This window comes from Apodemus sylvaticus, chromosome 5, assembly GCF_947179515.1.
Source record: "Apodemus sylvaticus chromosome 5, mApoSyl1.1, whole genome shotgun sequence".
Taxonomy (NCBI): domain Eukaryota; kingdom Metazoa; phylum Chordata; class Mammalia; order Rodentia; family Muridae; genus Apodemus; species Apodemus sylvaticus.
Genome location: NC_067476.1, coordinates 109644179 through 109659142, shown reverse-complemented (window position 1 = coordinate 109659142; position 14964 = coordinate 109644179). Strand labels below are relative to the sequence as shown.

General features: G+C 41.7%; 1 protein-coding gene across 2 annotated transcripts in view; it reads left to right on the top strand.

Annotated features, from left to right (window-relative positions):
* The window catches only part of Trpm7 (transient receptor potential cation channel subfamily M member 7), an 82147-nt gene extending 74420 nt beyond the window's left edge, over positions 1–7727 (top strand). For both annotated transcript variants that reach the window (XM_052183512.1, XM_052183511.1), the window contains exons 32-39: positions 214–264; positions 343–408; positions 1453–1736; positions 1860–1942; positions 2092–2297; positions 3776–3827; positions 3951–4057; positions 6341–7727. In XM_052183512.1, the coding sequence (XP_052039472.1) occupies positions 214–264; positions 343–408; positions 1453–1736; positions 1860–1942; positions 2092–2297; positions 3776–3827; positions 3951–4057; positions 6341–6471 (980 nt within the window). In that variant the 3' untranslated portion in view covers positions 6472–7727. The remainder of the gene's footprint in view (positions 1–213; positions 265–342; positions 409–1452; positions 1737–1859; positions 1943–2091; positions 2298–3775; positions 3828–3950; positions 4058–6340) is intronic.
* Positions 7728–14964: the final 7237 nt, after the last annotated feature.

The following is a 14964-nucleotide window of genomic DNA, read 5'->3' as shown; positions in this document are numbered from 1 at the left end:
ATGTGCTTCTTCCCAGGTGTTTGGAGCACAGTGGTGACTGTTTTACTCAGTAAAATGTGACTTATGATAGTAGTCTTTTGTTATCTTTCTTTCTTCCCCTCCCCCCCATAGGTTAGGTTATGAAAGAAATTTAAGATTATTATTTGAGAATGTCTGAGCATAAATTTATGCTGTATAGGTGCTTTTTAAAGTCTGGTTTATTTACAATTTTAGGTCTTGCTTCTCCATTTAAGCCTGTTTTGGATACAAATTACTATTATTCAGGTTAGTGATACTGAAAACAAAATTTACTGATCTTTGAAATATTAGAGATTTCATCATTTGTCTTTCAATTCCTTGCAGCTGTGGAAAGAAATAACCTGATGAGGTTGTCACAGAGTATTCCCTTCGTTCCTGTACCTCCACGAGGTAAATCCCAAATCATAAAGTAAACTATCACTGGTCTCTAATTTTAACTTAGAAGAACATGGGTCAGGGCAGAATGAGAGGATTCCTGTGAAGAAAAACCACCAGCTTTGTAAAGCACCTTCTTAGCCTATGAGGAGGACAGAGTGCTACAATAAGGGAAAGCATTAGAAACCATTCTTTGTTCTATTTCAAAACCTGGAAAGTTGACATTACAGGGCTTGTAAGAGAGATGGCTCTAGCCAGCAGTCTGTCATTTACCTCAGAACTGTTGTAGTTGCTTCCTAAAAGTTTGTCCTCAAGAGCTAGGAAGATGAGCCAGTCAGTAAGAAGATGAGTTCATCCCCAAAACCCTGGGAAGAAGCCAGGCATCAGGATGTGTTGTCATTGTAGCACTCTGGCCCGGCAGCCTTGCCTAATCATCAGGCTTCAGGCCAATTATAGACCCTGCTCCAAAAATTAATGTGGACAGATAGCTGCTGAGGAATAGTAAATAGTCTAGCCATGGAGTTCCCTTCTGGCACCCACCTGCTTATGTATATCTGTACTCCACCAAACAGTTGGTCATTATATGCTACAATTTGAAGAATGCTTGTCTTTAAATGTGAGTTCAATGATATTAAATTATTTTAATTTTATTAATTGAAATAAATGTTTGTAATATATGTGCATAAGGTGTGATAGTGTGCACACAGATACCAGAGGTGAGCGTTGGTTGTCCTGTTCTGTTACTCAGTGCCTTGTTTCTCACTGCACCTGGAACTAGGCTGGTAGCCAGCAAAGCCCAGAGCTCCAAACAGCACTGGTTTACAGTTGCCCGTGTGCTGATCCCCTCAGGTTTGCCCAACAAGCACTTATATCCAGTTAGCCACATCCCCTTCAAAGAAGTGTATTTTTATTTCTATCACATATCATTTTTTGTAAAATTGCAACTTTGGGGTTATCTTTTATTTTTTGTTTAATATTGACCATAGATAACTTACAAATTCTTACTCTTCTTTGTTATTTTTTAAAGTTATTTGATCTTAAACTGTTCATTTGTTACAGGTGAGCCTGTCACAGTGTATCGTCTGGAGGAGAGTTCTCCCAGTATACTGAATAACAGCATGTCTTCTTGGTCTCAGCTAGGCCTCTGTGCCAAAATTGAGTTTTTAAGTAAAGAGGAAATGGGAGGCGGTTTACGAAGAGCAGTCAAAGTGCTGTGTACCTGGTCAGAGCATGATATCCTGAAATCAGGGCATCTTTATATCATTAAGTCATTTCTTCCTGAGGTGATAAACACATGGTCAAGCATTTATAAAGAAGATACAGTTCTTCATCTCTGTCTCAGAGTAAGTGTCAGTGAACTTGACTGTAAGCTGTGAGCTGAGTTTCATATTTTAACTTTGAAAGTATGAATGAACCAAATGAAATCTTATTTACATATTGATCAAGGCCTTTCCCCTTTTCTGTAGGAAATACAACAACAGAGAGCAGCACAAAAGCTCACATTTGCCTTTAATCAGATGAAACCCAAATCCATACCATATTCTCCGAGGTAAATGTTTACATTTGGTGGGGACTTAGTAATATTTAGATAGCAGTCTTTGGTGGTACTCATTGTTACTGTTGTGTATTTATTATACATGCTACTTATCAATTAGAATCTCACTAACAACCCGGGGTGATATCTGTCTTTTTTGTAAGGTTCCTTGAAGTTTTCCTGCTGTACTGCCATTCAGCAGGGCAGTGGTTCGCTGTAGAAGAGTGCATGACTGGTGAATTTAGAAAATACAACAATAATAATGGTGATGAAATCATTCCTACAAACACTCTGGAAGAGATCATGCTAGCATTTAGCCACTGGACCTATGAATATACCAGAGGGGAGTTACTGGTACTTGACTTACAAGGTAAATCCATTACTAATTGAATTACTGAGGTGAAGCTATGCGATGGGTTCTCTTTCCTATTCATATATTACACATGGTATACAGATATTTGCCAATTTAAAGTCTTAGGCTGATAGAAAGTGTAAAATGAGTCATTTACAATCATAATAGTGTAGTCATTGAGGTTTCAAATAATGTCATTGGTTATCTTTCCTTTTATTAAGGTATAGTTTTACTATGTATCCCAAACTGGCCTGGTGCTTGTGACCTTCCTGTCTGAGTCTCCCAAGTGCTTTGACTAAAGGGATGTGTCACCACACCTAGCCTGACTGTCTTAATAATTAGGGTGATACATGTTCATGTGAAATCTGTTACAATACTCTTAAGTGTCTAGCTCTTACTATTTCTTAGGTATAAAAATCATTTTTTACCAAAGCAGTAATGAGTGTCTTTGTTTTTTGTTTTATGTTATCTTTCACTAACCTATCCAAAAATAAATTAGTAGCTTAAAATAGCAACTGCTTAATTCATGGCTTCCAGAAATCTTGGGAGGTCAGAAGAGGGCAGCAGATCCCCTGGAACTGCAGTTCTTAGACTAACCCCTGGAGTTCCATTGGGTGCTGGGAAGAGCAGTAAGTGTTCTTATACTCTGAGCAATTTCTTCAGCCCCAGGCTTTCAGGATTTAGATAGACTATAATGTCAATATCTCATCTCTGTTGTCCTTTCTGAGGGCTTGAGTTGCTGAAGACATTGGATAGTTTATTTGGGATTAAATATCTTAGATCTCCATTCACTACCTATCTTCATGACTAAGATGGGGTTTCCTATAGTAGGATGATTTTAGGTAGTTGGACTTCTTACATGGCAGCTGCCTTTTCTAAGAGAAAAAGCTCAGACTCTCCCCCTCCCACCCCCCACCCCCCCACCCTACCCCCCCACCCCCACCCTACCCCCCCCCACCCCCCACCCCCGTGGTTCTTTGGTTTTTGAGACAAACTCACAGTGTATCCTTGGCTGACCTGGAACTCACACATCCTTCCTCTCCTTCAGGAGTTCTGGGATTGAAGGTGTGAGCCAACCCACCTAGTGGTAAAACGCTAAAACAGGGCTTGTTCGAGATTCTCTACCTGTTCTCCCTCATATTTGATTTCACACCTAAGGCAGGCGCTGCACTACTACTACTGCCCTTCTGTTTAACACCGCCTTCTAGATCACTGAGTCTGGGGGACTGGGTACATCTGTAGCATGGAGGGACATAGTGTATGTCTACATTGGTAGACCTTCACTCAGTTTTAATTTTGCTTCTATAACCAGAGCTGTTGCTGCTCTCATTTCTGTTAGTGGGCTCCTAAATTGGCTTGAGAGATTAGTGCAGTTTTATTAGCTTTGTGATTAAGAATGATGCTTTAAAATATCTCCAAACCTTTTTATTATGTAAACATAAACATATCACTTGCATAATACATGTAATTTGTCTTTTTTATGTATACATTTAAAGGTGTGGGAGAAAACTTGACTGACCCATCTGTAATAAAAGCTGAAGAAAAAAGGTAATAAGATTTAATTAACTCTTTTGTTGTGGCATAATTTGCTGTTTTAAACTCCACATTTCCATATACAGTTAAGTAAGTTAAGTCTTTAAACTTAACCTTTTTTACTCACCAATTCTGCAGATCCTGTGACATGGTTTTTGGCCCTGCCAATCTAGGAGAAGATGCAATAAAAAACTTCAGAGCCAAGCATCACTGTAATTCTTGCTGTCGAAAACTTAAACTTCCAGGTAAAAATTGTGACTCCTTGTCTGCTATGTGGTCCAAGCTAGCTTTGAATTCAAGATTTGGCTACCTTAGCCTCTGGGGTACTGAAATTACATGCATTTGCCATCATGACGAACTTATAGGATTTTAATCCACATGCTGTTTACGATACTTACTATAAAAAGGCCAGAGGTATAAAGGTTTGAGTAATTGACCTGGAATTCCTATGGTAGCTCCTTCATAAGTACACATGAACTCTTCTTCCATAACTCTAGTTTCAGAGGATTTGGCTCCCTTTTCTGGTCTCTGAGGGCACTAGACATACATATGATATGCATACATGCAGGGAAAACATATACCTAGAAAAATAAACAGGGCTTAGAGGGAGAAAATTATTTTAATTTTACTTAAAAATAAAATTTTTTAAGATCTCAGTTTAAATAATTTTAAAGTCATTAACTATATTTTTACACTTTGATTAAATTGAGAATTTTTTCTTTGTTTCTTAAGAATGTTCATTTTGGTGGGCATAGTTATACATGCGTTTAATCTGAGCATTCAGGAAACAGAGTCTTGTGTATCTCTGACTTTTAAGGCCAGCCTGGACTACATAGGGAATTCTAGGTTAGCCAAGGCAACATAAACTCTCCTTCTCAGAATCGGGTTGGGGATATATTAATTCTTTGGGAATTCCATACACTGGCTTTTGATCTGTTCACTGCCTGCCATGCCTTCCTGGTCACCTGTGTGTCCTCTTCCTGTTTCTCTAAAACCCATCAAGTCCTTTTGTGCTACCTATATATTCCTGGGTGTGTTCAACTTACCAGGAATTACTTTGTTGGGGTGTTTGAGGGTGGGGTCTTACTTTGTTGATCAGGCTGGCCCTGAATTCATCAAGATCCGCCTGTTTCAACCTTCGACCTGGCCACAGCTGACTTATGCTTACATGGCAATTATTTTATTTACTGAGCATCTATACAGCCCAGGGACATTTTTAAAGAATACTGACTTCCGTCTCCCAGGTAGTTCCTTGACTATGGCTAGAACTTACCCTCTCCATTTTGACATTTGGTTGGCATGGGGCTTGTGCTGTTAGAATTACTGTAAGTGCTTATATATGTAGCTGTTCTTCTCTGTCTGGTAGATATCGTTCCCTTGTGTTTATATACCTCCTGTGACTCTTAGTCTTTCTATCTCTCCTTCCCCAATGTGTTGTCTGTTCTCGTCATGTTTAGTTTTTTGTTTGTTTTGTCTGTGTGTGTATTCAAGATACTAACCTGTCAAGTGTTTAACTGTTAAAGATAATTCCCATTTTGTAAGTTGTCTCTTCGCTCAAATGATAGTGGTTTTTGCTGTACAGAAACATTTTAGTTTCATGAGGTCTGTCTATTAATTGTTGTTCTTAAATGTCTACAGGGCTAGGATCCTGATGAAAGTCTTTTCATGTACCAATGAATTTAAGTCTATTCCCACCTGTATCCTATATCTGATTCACACATCAGATCTTAACATTGAGTTCCTTGATCCATTTGTAGTTAAGTTTTGTGCTAGATGAGACATAAGTATCAGATTTCATTCTTCTACATGTAGCTATCCAGTTTGTTAAACACATCTGTTGAATATGCCCTCTGAAATTTTGTTGGCATATTTCAGGTGGCTATAAGAGTGTGCACTTAACACATGGGCCCTCAATTCTAGTCTGTTGTTCAGTGGGTCTGACTTTATGCTAGTCCCTAAATTTACTATAGTTCTGTAGTATCTCTTGAAATCTAGATGGTAAAAATTTTTTTAATGATCAGAGAGAGTGTATGTTTTAGCTAACTTATTTGTGTTTCCATGTGAAATTTAAGATTCTTTTTTAATTTTTGTCAAGAATTGTGTTGGAATTTTGATGGGATTACATTGAATCTGTAGATTGCTTTTGGTGGGGTTGCCATTTTCACAGTCTTAACCATAACAGTGCCTGAGCATGGGCGTTTTCCATCTGTGGTACAAGACTGTGACCCAGTAAGCTTGACAAAAGCAGGCTCTGTATACTGTGTTGGTTAATGTATCGTAACACTTCTGTGACTGTAAAATTGTACACACCTTATACACTGTCTCTTGCTATATTATCATATTTACATGACTTACTGATGTATAATCCTTATGTAATAATTATGTAGAAATGTATGGCTATTAAGTATGTAATTTAAGGAAATAGGACACATTTAGAGGAAAATTAATGTAGAAAATGTTCTTAAATCTTCATTTGTAAGTTTCTGACTTTTTTTTTTTCCTTTTCTCTCCTGGGGTTGTGAATATAGATCTGAAGAGGAATGACTACACGCCTGATAAAATTATATTTCCTCAGGATGAGTCATCAGATTTGAATCTTCAATCTGGAAATTCCACCAAAGAATCAGAAGCAACAAATTCTGTTCGTCTGATGTTATAGTGCTGAATCATTGATTTTTCCTACACTTCACAAAAGTGTGACTGTTGTTTTTCCTTTCAGGAGGGAATTGATATAAAAAGATGTGTGCAAAATGAGCTTCTGGCCCCACACATAGTTTAGAGGTAATGTTCTCACTGAGAGCACCTCGAGGCTACAGATGACAGCTGGAAAATGTTAACTGACGGAAAGTTAGTGCTCTCAGCTTGTGAAGGACCTGAGACTGCTGTTGAGAGGTGATTCTCCATCACTTGGTGCAGTACCATTAACCAAAGTCCGGTCTTCAGAGTTTTTTGGCTGCTCAGTTACAGCCATTCAGCTAAAGAAACTAAATTGTGCAGCTTTCTGGTTAAATGGCTGAAGTCTTCCTCAATTTGTGCTCTATGATAATGATGTTAGCTCTCAACTAGATGTTTGTGGCCACAGGAAAACTACTCCTTACAATTTTGCTTCACAGGCATGTTACAAAGCCTGCAGTGAAAACCATTTGTCTTCCCTCCCTCCCTCACTTCCTCCCTCCCTCCCTCTTTTCCCTGTAGTATTGAGGATCAAATCCAGGGCCTCATGAAGACCATTTTCTAAGAGATATTTTATTTAAGAATCAACTTTATGTTTTTTGTTAAACAAAACCTTAATTGTGCAAAAGGGTTTTTTAACATTTATCAATGTTAAGTAAAAGAAAGCCATGATAAATAAGAATTAACTCATTGTTCAATGGGTGTTTCCTGTGAGGAAGGTTACCGTTGTAACAGCCTGCAGTTGCATACATCTCCAAAGATGTACAGATTTAGTGTATCAAATCAGAGTGTCATGTGAGCTCTCACATTTGAAATTCTATAGGAATGTGTCAATGTGAATTCTATTTCTGGTACTTATTTAAGAAATCAGTTGTTGGATTATCCTTATACAGTATAGGGAGATCACAATACAACTTTATGCCAATAAAACATAACTTAATTGCCCAGATATTTTTGCATATTTAGCAACAAGAAAAGCTTATCATTGGACTCAAGTTTTATGCTTTCTCTTTCTTTTCATTTCCTAGGTACTAATTTTAACTTTTATTTGGAAGGGAGCAGTGTAAAGCTTATTTGTATTCAATAGTGTATCTCATAGATACAGACAAGGCCGCAGAGATAAGCTGTTAAATAGTGTTTAATGTTGATGTGGAGAGAAAGGTGTATTACTTAAAGATACTATACTATATACGTTTTGTATATCATTAAATCTTTAAAAGAAATTAAATTTATTCTTGTTTACAGATGTTTAATGAGTTTACTCATTCTGAAATGTATGGCTCCCAGTATCAGTTTTTGTGGATGTGTGTTTGTGTGGCATGCGATGGATTATATGTGGAGGTCGGAAGACAACTTCAGGTGTCAGTCCTCTCACCTGAAGGATACATTTTTTTTCACATCCATTTATTTTGGCTGGAAGATGTACACATCTTGTGATCAGAGGACTATCAGTTTTCTCCTTTCCACCATGTAGGTTGGAGGGATCAAAAGCAAGTCATTGGAGTTGGCAGCAAGCATTACCTACTAAGCCATCTTGCTGGCTACTTCAACCTAGTGTTGATAGGTCTCTTGTCTTTCAGCTCTGTGCACCCTGGCTAGCTGACCCTTGTGTGTCTAGGGATTCTTATGTCTTTTCTTTCCATTTCTTCGTAAGAAGCTTTGGAATTGCATGCACTACTGCAGCTGGCTTTCATATGGGTTCTAGGGATCTAAACTGAGCTCACAATGGTCAGCCTCTCTCCATCTACCATGTGGGTCCCAGGGATTGAATTTAGGTCATCGGGCTTCATAGCAAGCACCTTTGCCCATTATGACATGTCTCTCGTTTTCAATCTCCAGCTAATCAGAAAAAAAAAAGGTTCATGTTTAATTTTAACATTATTTTTGCAAAATATTTTAGAACTTCTTGAGACTGGAGAGATGACTCAGTGGTTAAGAACAGTGGTTGCTCTTCTAGAGGACCCAGGTTTAATTCCCAGCACCTACATGGCAGCTCACGGCTGTTCATAACTGAATTCCAGGGGACCCAACACCCTCACACAGACATACATGCAGGCAAAATACCAATCAGAGCACAATAAAAAAAAAATTTTTTTTGGAATGCCACTTATTTTTTTTTAAACTTTACGTACTTAAGCCATGTAATAGTCCTGTAAAAAATGTTAGTCCATTTTATAGGTGAAAAAAATCAAGGTTACTATAGATACTTTTAGTATTAGGATTCAGACCTAATCCATGCTGGTTTGCCTGTGCTTTTAACTAGTATTCTGTGTTGACTGACAAGTGACACACTGCACGGTGACCATTGATGCTTACTTTTAATTGTCAACGTTGAGACAATTTAGAATCTCTTGGAAAGAGTTTCAGTTAAAGAATTAATCTAGATCAGGTTGCCTCTGGGCATTCTGTGTGGAATTGTCTTAATTGATATGGGAAGTTCCAATGAAGTCCCTGGTTTGGGGCTTGGGGCTGTTGAGTGGGAGGGGCTGCCTGAGTGCAGGGCAGTTGGCTGGGATGCTGTGCTCGTTCTCTGCTTCACTGTGGCTATGGTGACTAACTGGCTGGAGCCCCTCCTGTTTCCGTAGCTTCCTTAAAATGCTGAAATGAAGAAATGAAAGTATAAGAGGTTCCATTTCCTGAACATTTACTCAAATTTATTTCCTTTGACCTTTTTGTTATTGTTGTTTATTCTGGAGAATGACCTGTAAATGACACTTTTATCCCAAACAAGTATTGCTTTGATTTTTGAACCAAATGCCCTTTTCTGATCGTCAAGGGCATCAAGCACACAGATGCTACACATGCATCCATTCAGGCAACACACTCCGTAGACTCAAAATAGTTTTAAAAATTACCATAATGCCAACCGAGGATATAGAATATGTTCAAGTAGTCATTTAAGGCAAGAGTTCCTTTAGCTATTCATTGCTTAGATGTATGGTAGAAGCTGGTCAGTGGTGGTACATGCCTTTAATCCCAGCACTTGGCCAGGCTGCTGTACAGAGTTCCAGGATGGCCAGGGCTACACAGAGAAACCCTGCCTTGAACCCCACCCCACCCCACCCCCCCCAAAAAGTATAATAGAAAAGCTATTTGCAGTGTGGAGATTTTTCTTTTTTTTTTTCTACTTACTGCAACATAACTATTCACTCTGGTTGAAAGACTCCTACAATGTTTGGGAGCTTTTTCCTAGGAGAATTCCAGGGTCAAGAATGTTATGACTGTCTGTGAAGCATCTGTTGGTGAGCTTTTGTTATGGTGTGAGGCAAGATTGCTGGCAGCATTCGCCAGGACCCGCAGGGCTCTTGTGTCTGTTTCCACCCAACAGTTAAAGCTCTCTTCTTTTATGGGTTTGCACGCCACATACTGCATACACAGTACACATATTAAAGCAGCACAGATACACAAGAGCATACACATCAACAACTGGTACGTATCAGCTCTGCATGGTGGCGTGGTGGCACACACCTTTAATCCCGGCACTAGGGAGGCAGAAGCAGGCTGAACTCACAATTACGTAGAGCACAGTGTACTTGAACTCACAATTCAAGAAGGGAAGCATATTTATCTTTTGAGACAGATTTCCCCTGCAAATATATCATGGTATAGCTGCTTCAATTAGTAAAAGTATAAACATGCACACCTAGAAGGCATGTAGACGTGTATAATGTATATCAAAGTGTTTACTCTGACTCCATGTTCAGTCCCTTTCCCCTTTAAGTGTGTGTAAGTGCCTGTACATATGAATGTGTACCGTGAGTATTCTGGGTGCTGGTGGAGGCCAGAAGACTTGGATTCTCTAGAAGTGACAGGCACTTGTGAGCTGCTCAGCTCAGATGCTGGAAACTGAACTCTAACCCCCACCCCAGAGAGAAGCCATTGCTTTTAATTACTGAGTCATTTCCCCAGCCCTCCATGTTCAACTTTACACATTTTAATTTTTCTTTGTGTATGGGTGTTTTGCCTGAACACATGCGTGCCTGCACCCTTGTATGCTGCTGTTCATAGTCTGCTGTCCCATCTGCTGTGGTGTGATCCACAACAATCGTAACCGTTGGATGGTGGGAGGAGAAGCCAGGTGGGATGTGTGGGACGGGAGGGAGCGGAAGAATCTCAGGCACCGCATAGCCTAAGAACAGACTCGTGGGAGGCAGCTTCAGTGAGACAGCTTGTCTAATGGGAACAGGCTATTTAAACCTTTTGTAGGGTGAGTAGGGGCTATCGGGTGTGGGTAAACATAATTGGTCAGGGCCTAGGTGCTGGGGATGCATAAGGAGAAATTCCAGATGCTGCTGGACATGACCTTATAAGGGGAGAGGAAATTAACCTGGCTCCTGTGCTACATGACCTCCAGTGAGGTAAGGGTGGGGCCCAGGGCATGGGGAGCAATCCTACTCCTGCAGATCTCAGGACGCGAGATTTCCAGGGTTTGCTAATGCCTTTGCCCCACTATTGCCCAGGGCCTGCTGCTGGGCCCCACAGTGTGCCTGGCTAGAAGAGGGCTTTGGGTCCCCTGAAACTGGAGTTGTTACAGACATTTGTGAGTGCTGAGAACAGAACCTGTGTCCTCCAGTGCTCTTAATACTTACATATGTGGATATACAGGTGTGTGTGGAAGCCGTAGTTCACACTAAGGCTTTCCCCCAGGAGCATCTGCCTTGTGTTTTAAGCCAGGGTCTCTATGAGCTCACTAAGTAGACTAGATTGGCTATCCCAGGGATCTTCGGTATCTGTCTCCTCCACACAAAGATTGCATGCATTTGCCACCACACCAGATCCTGATTGTCTGAGAAGTACTTCACCAACAAAGCCATCTCCCAGAACTCACCATCTCTTAACATTTGAAGGCATTTGTGGTTAACCTTTAAAACTGGGAAAAAGATGGAGTAGTGCTTTTGACTAGCATGCAGGAGACCCTCGGTTCTGCCCAGCACAAGAAGAAAGAGAATAGGAAAGACAATTCAAGCAACCATAAAAGTACCATTGGGCTGGAGCAATGGCTCAGTGGTCAAGAGCACTGGCTGCTGTTCCAGAGGATCCAGGTTTGATATCCAACACTCACATGGCGGCCCACACCCATCTGTAAATCCAGACCTAGGAGATCCTCTCCCCTCTTCTGAGCTCCACAGGCACCATGCATACAGGCACATACCCAGACAAAATACTGGCACACAAACTGTTTAAAAGAGCACTGGCTGCTCTTGCAAAGGATTAGTTAGTCACCACCCACACAGTGGCTCACAGCCACCTGTAACTCCAGTCCTAGCACATCTGACACCCTGTTTTGGCTTTTGAGGATAACAAGTACATAGATGGTGCACATACATGCGTGCCAGCAAAACACTGATACATTAAAAAATACTTTTAAAGTATAAATAATGGGAATATGCAAGAGTTGGAAAGCACAGAGCCTACATCCAAACTGTCAAAGACCATAAATTCTAATGTGCAGCCTGGGCTGCACACTGAGACCTTGTCTCAAGAAAGGAGGGCAGAGTTGGGGAGATGTCTTTTTGTTTGTTTGTTTGTTTGTTGGATTTGGTTTTTTCGAGACAGGGTTTCTCTGTATAGCCCTGGCTGTCCTGGAACTCACTCTGTAGACCAGGCTGGCCTTGAACTCAGAAATCTGCCTGCCTCTGCCTCCCAGAATGCTGGGAATTACAGGCGTGCACCACCATGGCCCAACTGGGGAGATGTCTTAGCAAGTAGGACTGCTTACTGAGCAAATGGTGGGACTGCATTACTCACTAACTACAGGGTTGAAGGGTGCAGAGATGGGGACTGGGGTTGGTAACATTAAGAAAGCTTGGAGCTGGATATAAGGCAACCAAACTGACTAGATAACAGGAAAACCAGGGACTCTGGGAAGCAAGTTGTTTGCAAGTTGGCTGGCCAGCTGCAGGGAACCCAGGAGACCATACAGAAGGCAGGGTGCTTTCACACTTGCTTCTAATGCAGCTGAATGTAACAGACTGAAGTGTAGGTGAAGACACCATCCCCTGTGGTTACATCTCTGGTAACTGTGACACTATGCTATGCTATACCACGAGAATCCAGAGAGCTGATGAACACAGACCCATCTAGGTCAGAGCAACAATATTTGCAAGGTTGGCAGAGCTGACACTGCCAGCCTAGGCTAACAGCCAGCAAAACAGTCAAGCTCAACAAAGCAAGTCAGAGATGATCAGGGGGCTTGATAGAGTGACCACGCCCTATCTGGACCAGAAGAACACACAATATGCAAACCTTTAATTGCCCCACTCCCTGATGTGTGCAGAGAATCAACCATTTGTAATGGGATTCTCAGCCTGTTTAGTCTGTTTGCTTGCTTGTTTTTTGAGACAGGGTTTCTCTGCATAGCACACTTCACTCTCCTCGATTTTGCAGTGTGGTCTCTTACCAAAGAGCATTTCTCCTTGGTCTTTGTCTTCTCAAAGGAAATAATGTAGCAATAATGCAGACTGTTCAAGTATAAATTTATCACCCCAGAGAGACTGAGGAGGGCAGGCTAGCAAGGAGGGTCAGCCCACTGGTTTATGTGCTGGGGACTTTTACGAGGTCTTATCACTATTTGTGAAATGGGTTTTATATTCATTGGGGTGAAGTGGCCCACTTTCCTCCAAAGTCATTGCACCTGATCTCTCCTTTTATTAAAAACTTCCCTGTGATATTTTAGAAAAGCCTACAAGAGCAGGGCTCTCAAACTGCAAGGCAAAGGACAAAGGACTGCACAGACTGCAAAGGGCGGTATAGACTTGGGACTGTGATGCCAAGATGCTGGAAAGTGCCTGGAGCTTTAATTCCTGATCCATCAGGAAGCGCCTAAGTCACAGCATCAAGGATGTTTAACCACAGGAGCATCCTCACTGCTGAGACCCAGCAGCGACCGACCCCAGGAGCATCCTGCATCCTCACTGCGAGACAGACGCAGCAGTTCCTGTTGTTACATCAGAGGAGCTCCTTGCCTCCCATCCTCACCAGTAGATTAACATCTGCGTGTTCACAAAAATCCATTATGTATCACCCAGAGCTTAAAAACCAAGTGGGTTGGAATAACATAGTCACCCTTGCTACTCAACTTTAGCTTAACATGAATATGTGAAAAGGACATCGACTGCACGTTCATAGTGTCAGAATATTTAAAATGCACGACAGAAGACTTTGAAAGTACTGCACAACTTTCAGATAACTAGAAAGAGACATCTAAGAGGGACAGACCACCAAACAAACCACCAAAGACATAAGGAAAAATTAAGAAGTCCTCTTAATTTAGTGTGAGCCAAATGAGGTGAGCCCACAAGCTGTGGGCAGTGGTGCCCGGTGTGCAGCTAAGGCAGGAATGTTGCATGCTGGGCAACCAGCCCAGGGATGGCCCCACCCACAATGGACCCTCCCTCCTTGATCACCAATTGAGAAAATGCCTTACAGCTGGATCTCATGGAGGCATTTCCTCAGCTGAGACTCCTTTCTCTGTGATAACTCCAGCTTGTGTCAAGTTGACACAAAAATCGGCCAGTACAGTGTCTCTCGCAGTTAGATTGTATGGGAAGGGAAAATAAATCTAGAAAGGTTGTGATTATTGGTGTGAATTCTGATTCTCAATACTACATACACATACACAGAGGGACATCATTATGGATCTAATGTATATTTCTTAGTCATTGTGGGGGGGGTTGGCAGTTGGCATAGTGTGTGTTTGTGTGTGTGTTTGTGTGTGTGTGTTGTAGTGAATGGTTTGCAACTAAAAGGCCTAGAAAGGACACTGCAACCTGTTGAGTGCCTGCAGGTTGTGTGTGCTCCTGGAGCCCAGCTTTCATGAGCTGTCACTCACACTGGGGTCTTCGGTGACACAACTGAGTCCTATTTGCTCCTGATCTCTTCACCCATTTGCTGTCACTGACCCCGGTGAAGCTCATTGGTTCACAAGTTGGACTTTGATGGCATCCTTCCTTCAGCCTGTCTTTAGGTCCCTACCTGGGATAAACTGATACTAAGGGTTCTCTGCCTGCTCTCTTCCGGTGCCTGGCTGACCCAGTAGATCTGCGCAGAGAGCAGGCCCCTGCACAGGTGCTTTCCCAGGTCACAGCCACATGCTTTCTCTAGTTAGAGCTGAGGATGCTGTCCTTTTCCTGCAGTGGACTAGTCTGAGCTCAGAGAATCACGTGTGCCCCTGAGGCCACAGCTTGTAAATCCTGTAATAAGCCAGTGTGCTGGATTTAATGTGCTTGGCCCGGAAGTGGCACTATTAGGAGGTGTGGCTTGTTGGAGTAGGGGTGGCCTTGTTGGAGGAATTGTGCCACAGTGGGGTTGGGCGATGAGACCTTCCTCCTAACCACGTGGGAACTAGTCTTCTAGTGTCCTTCAGTTGAAGATACAGAACTCTCAGCTCCTCCTGCACCATGTCTGCCAGGACATGCCCTTCTTCCCTCCCGCCTTGATGATAACAGACTGAACCTCTGAACCTGTAAGCAGCCCCATT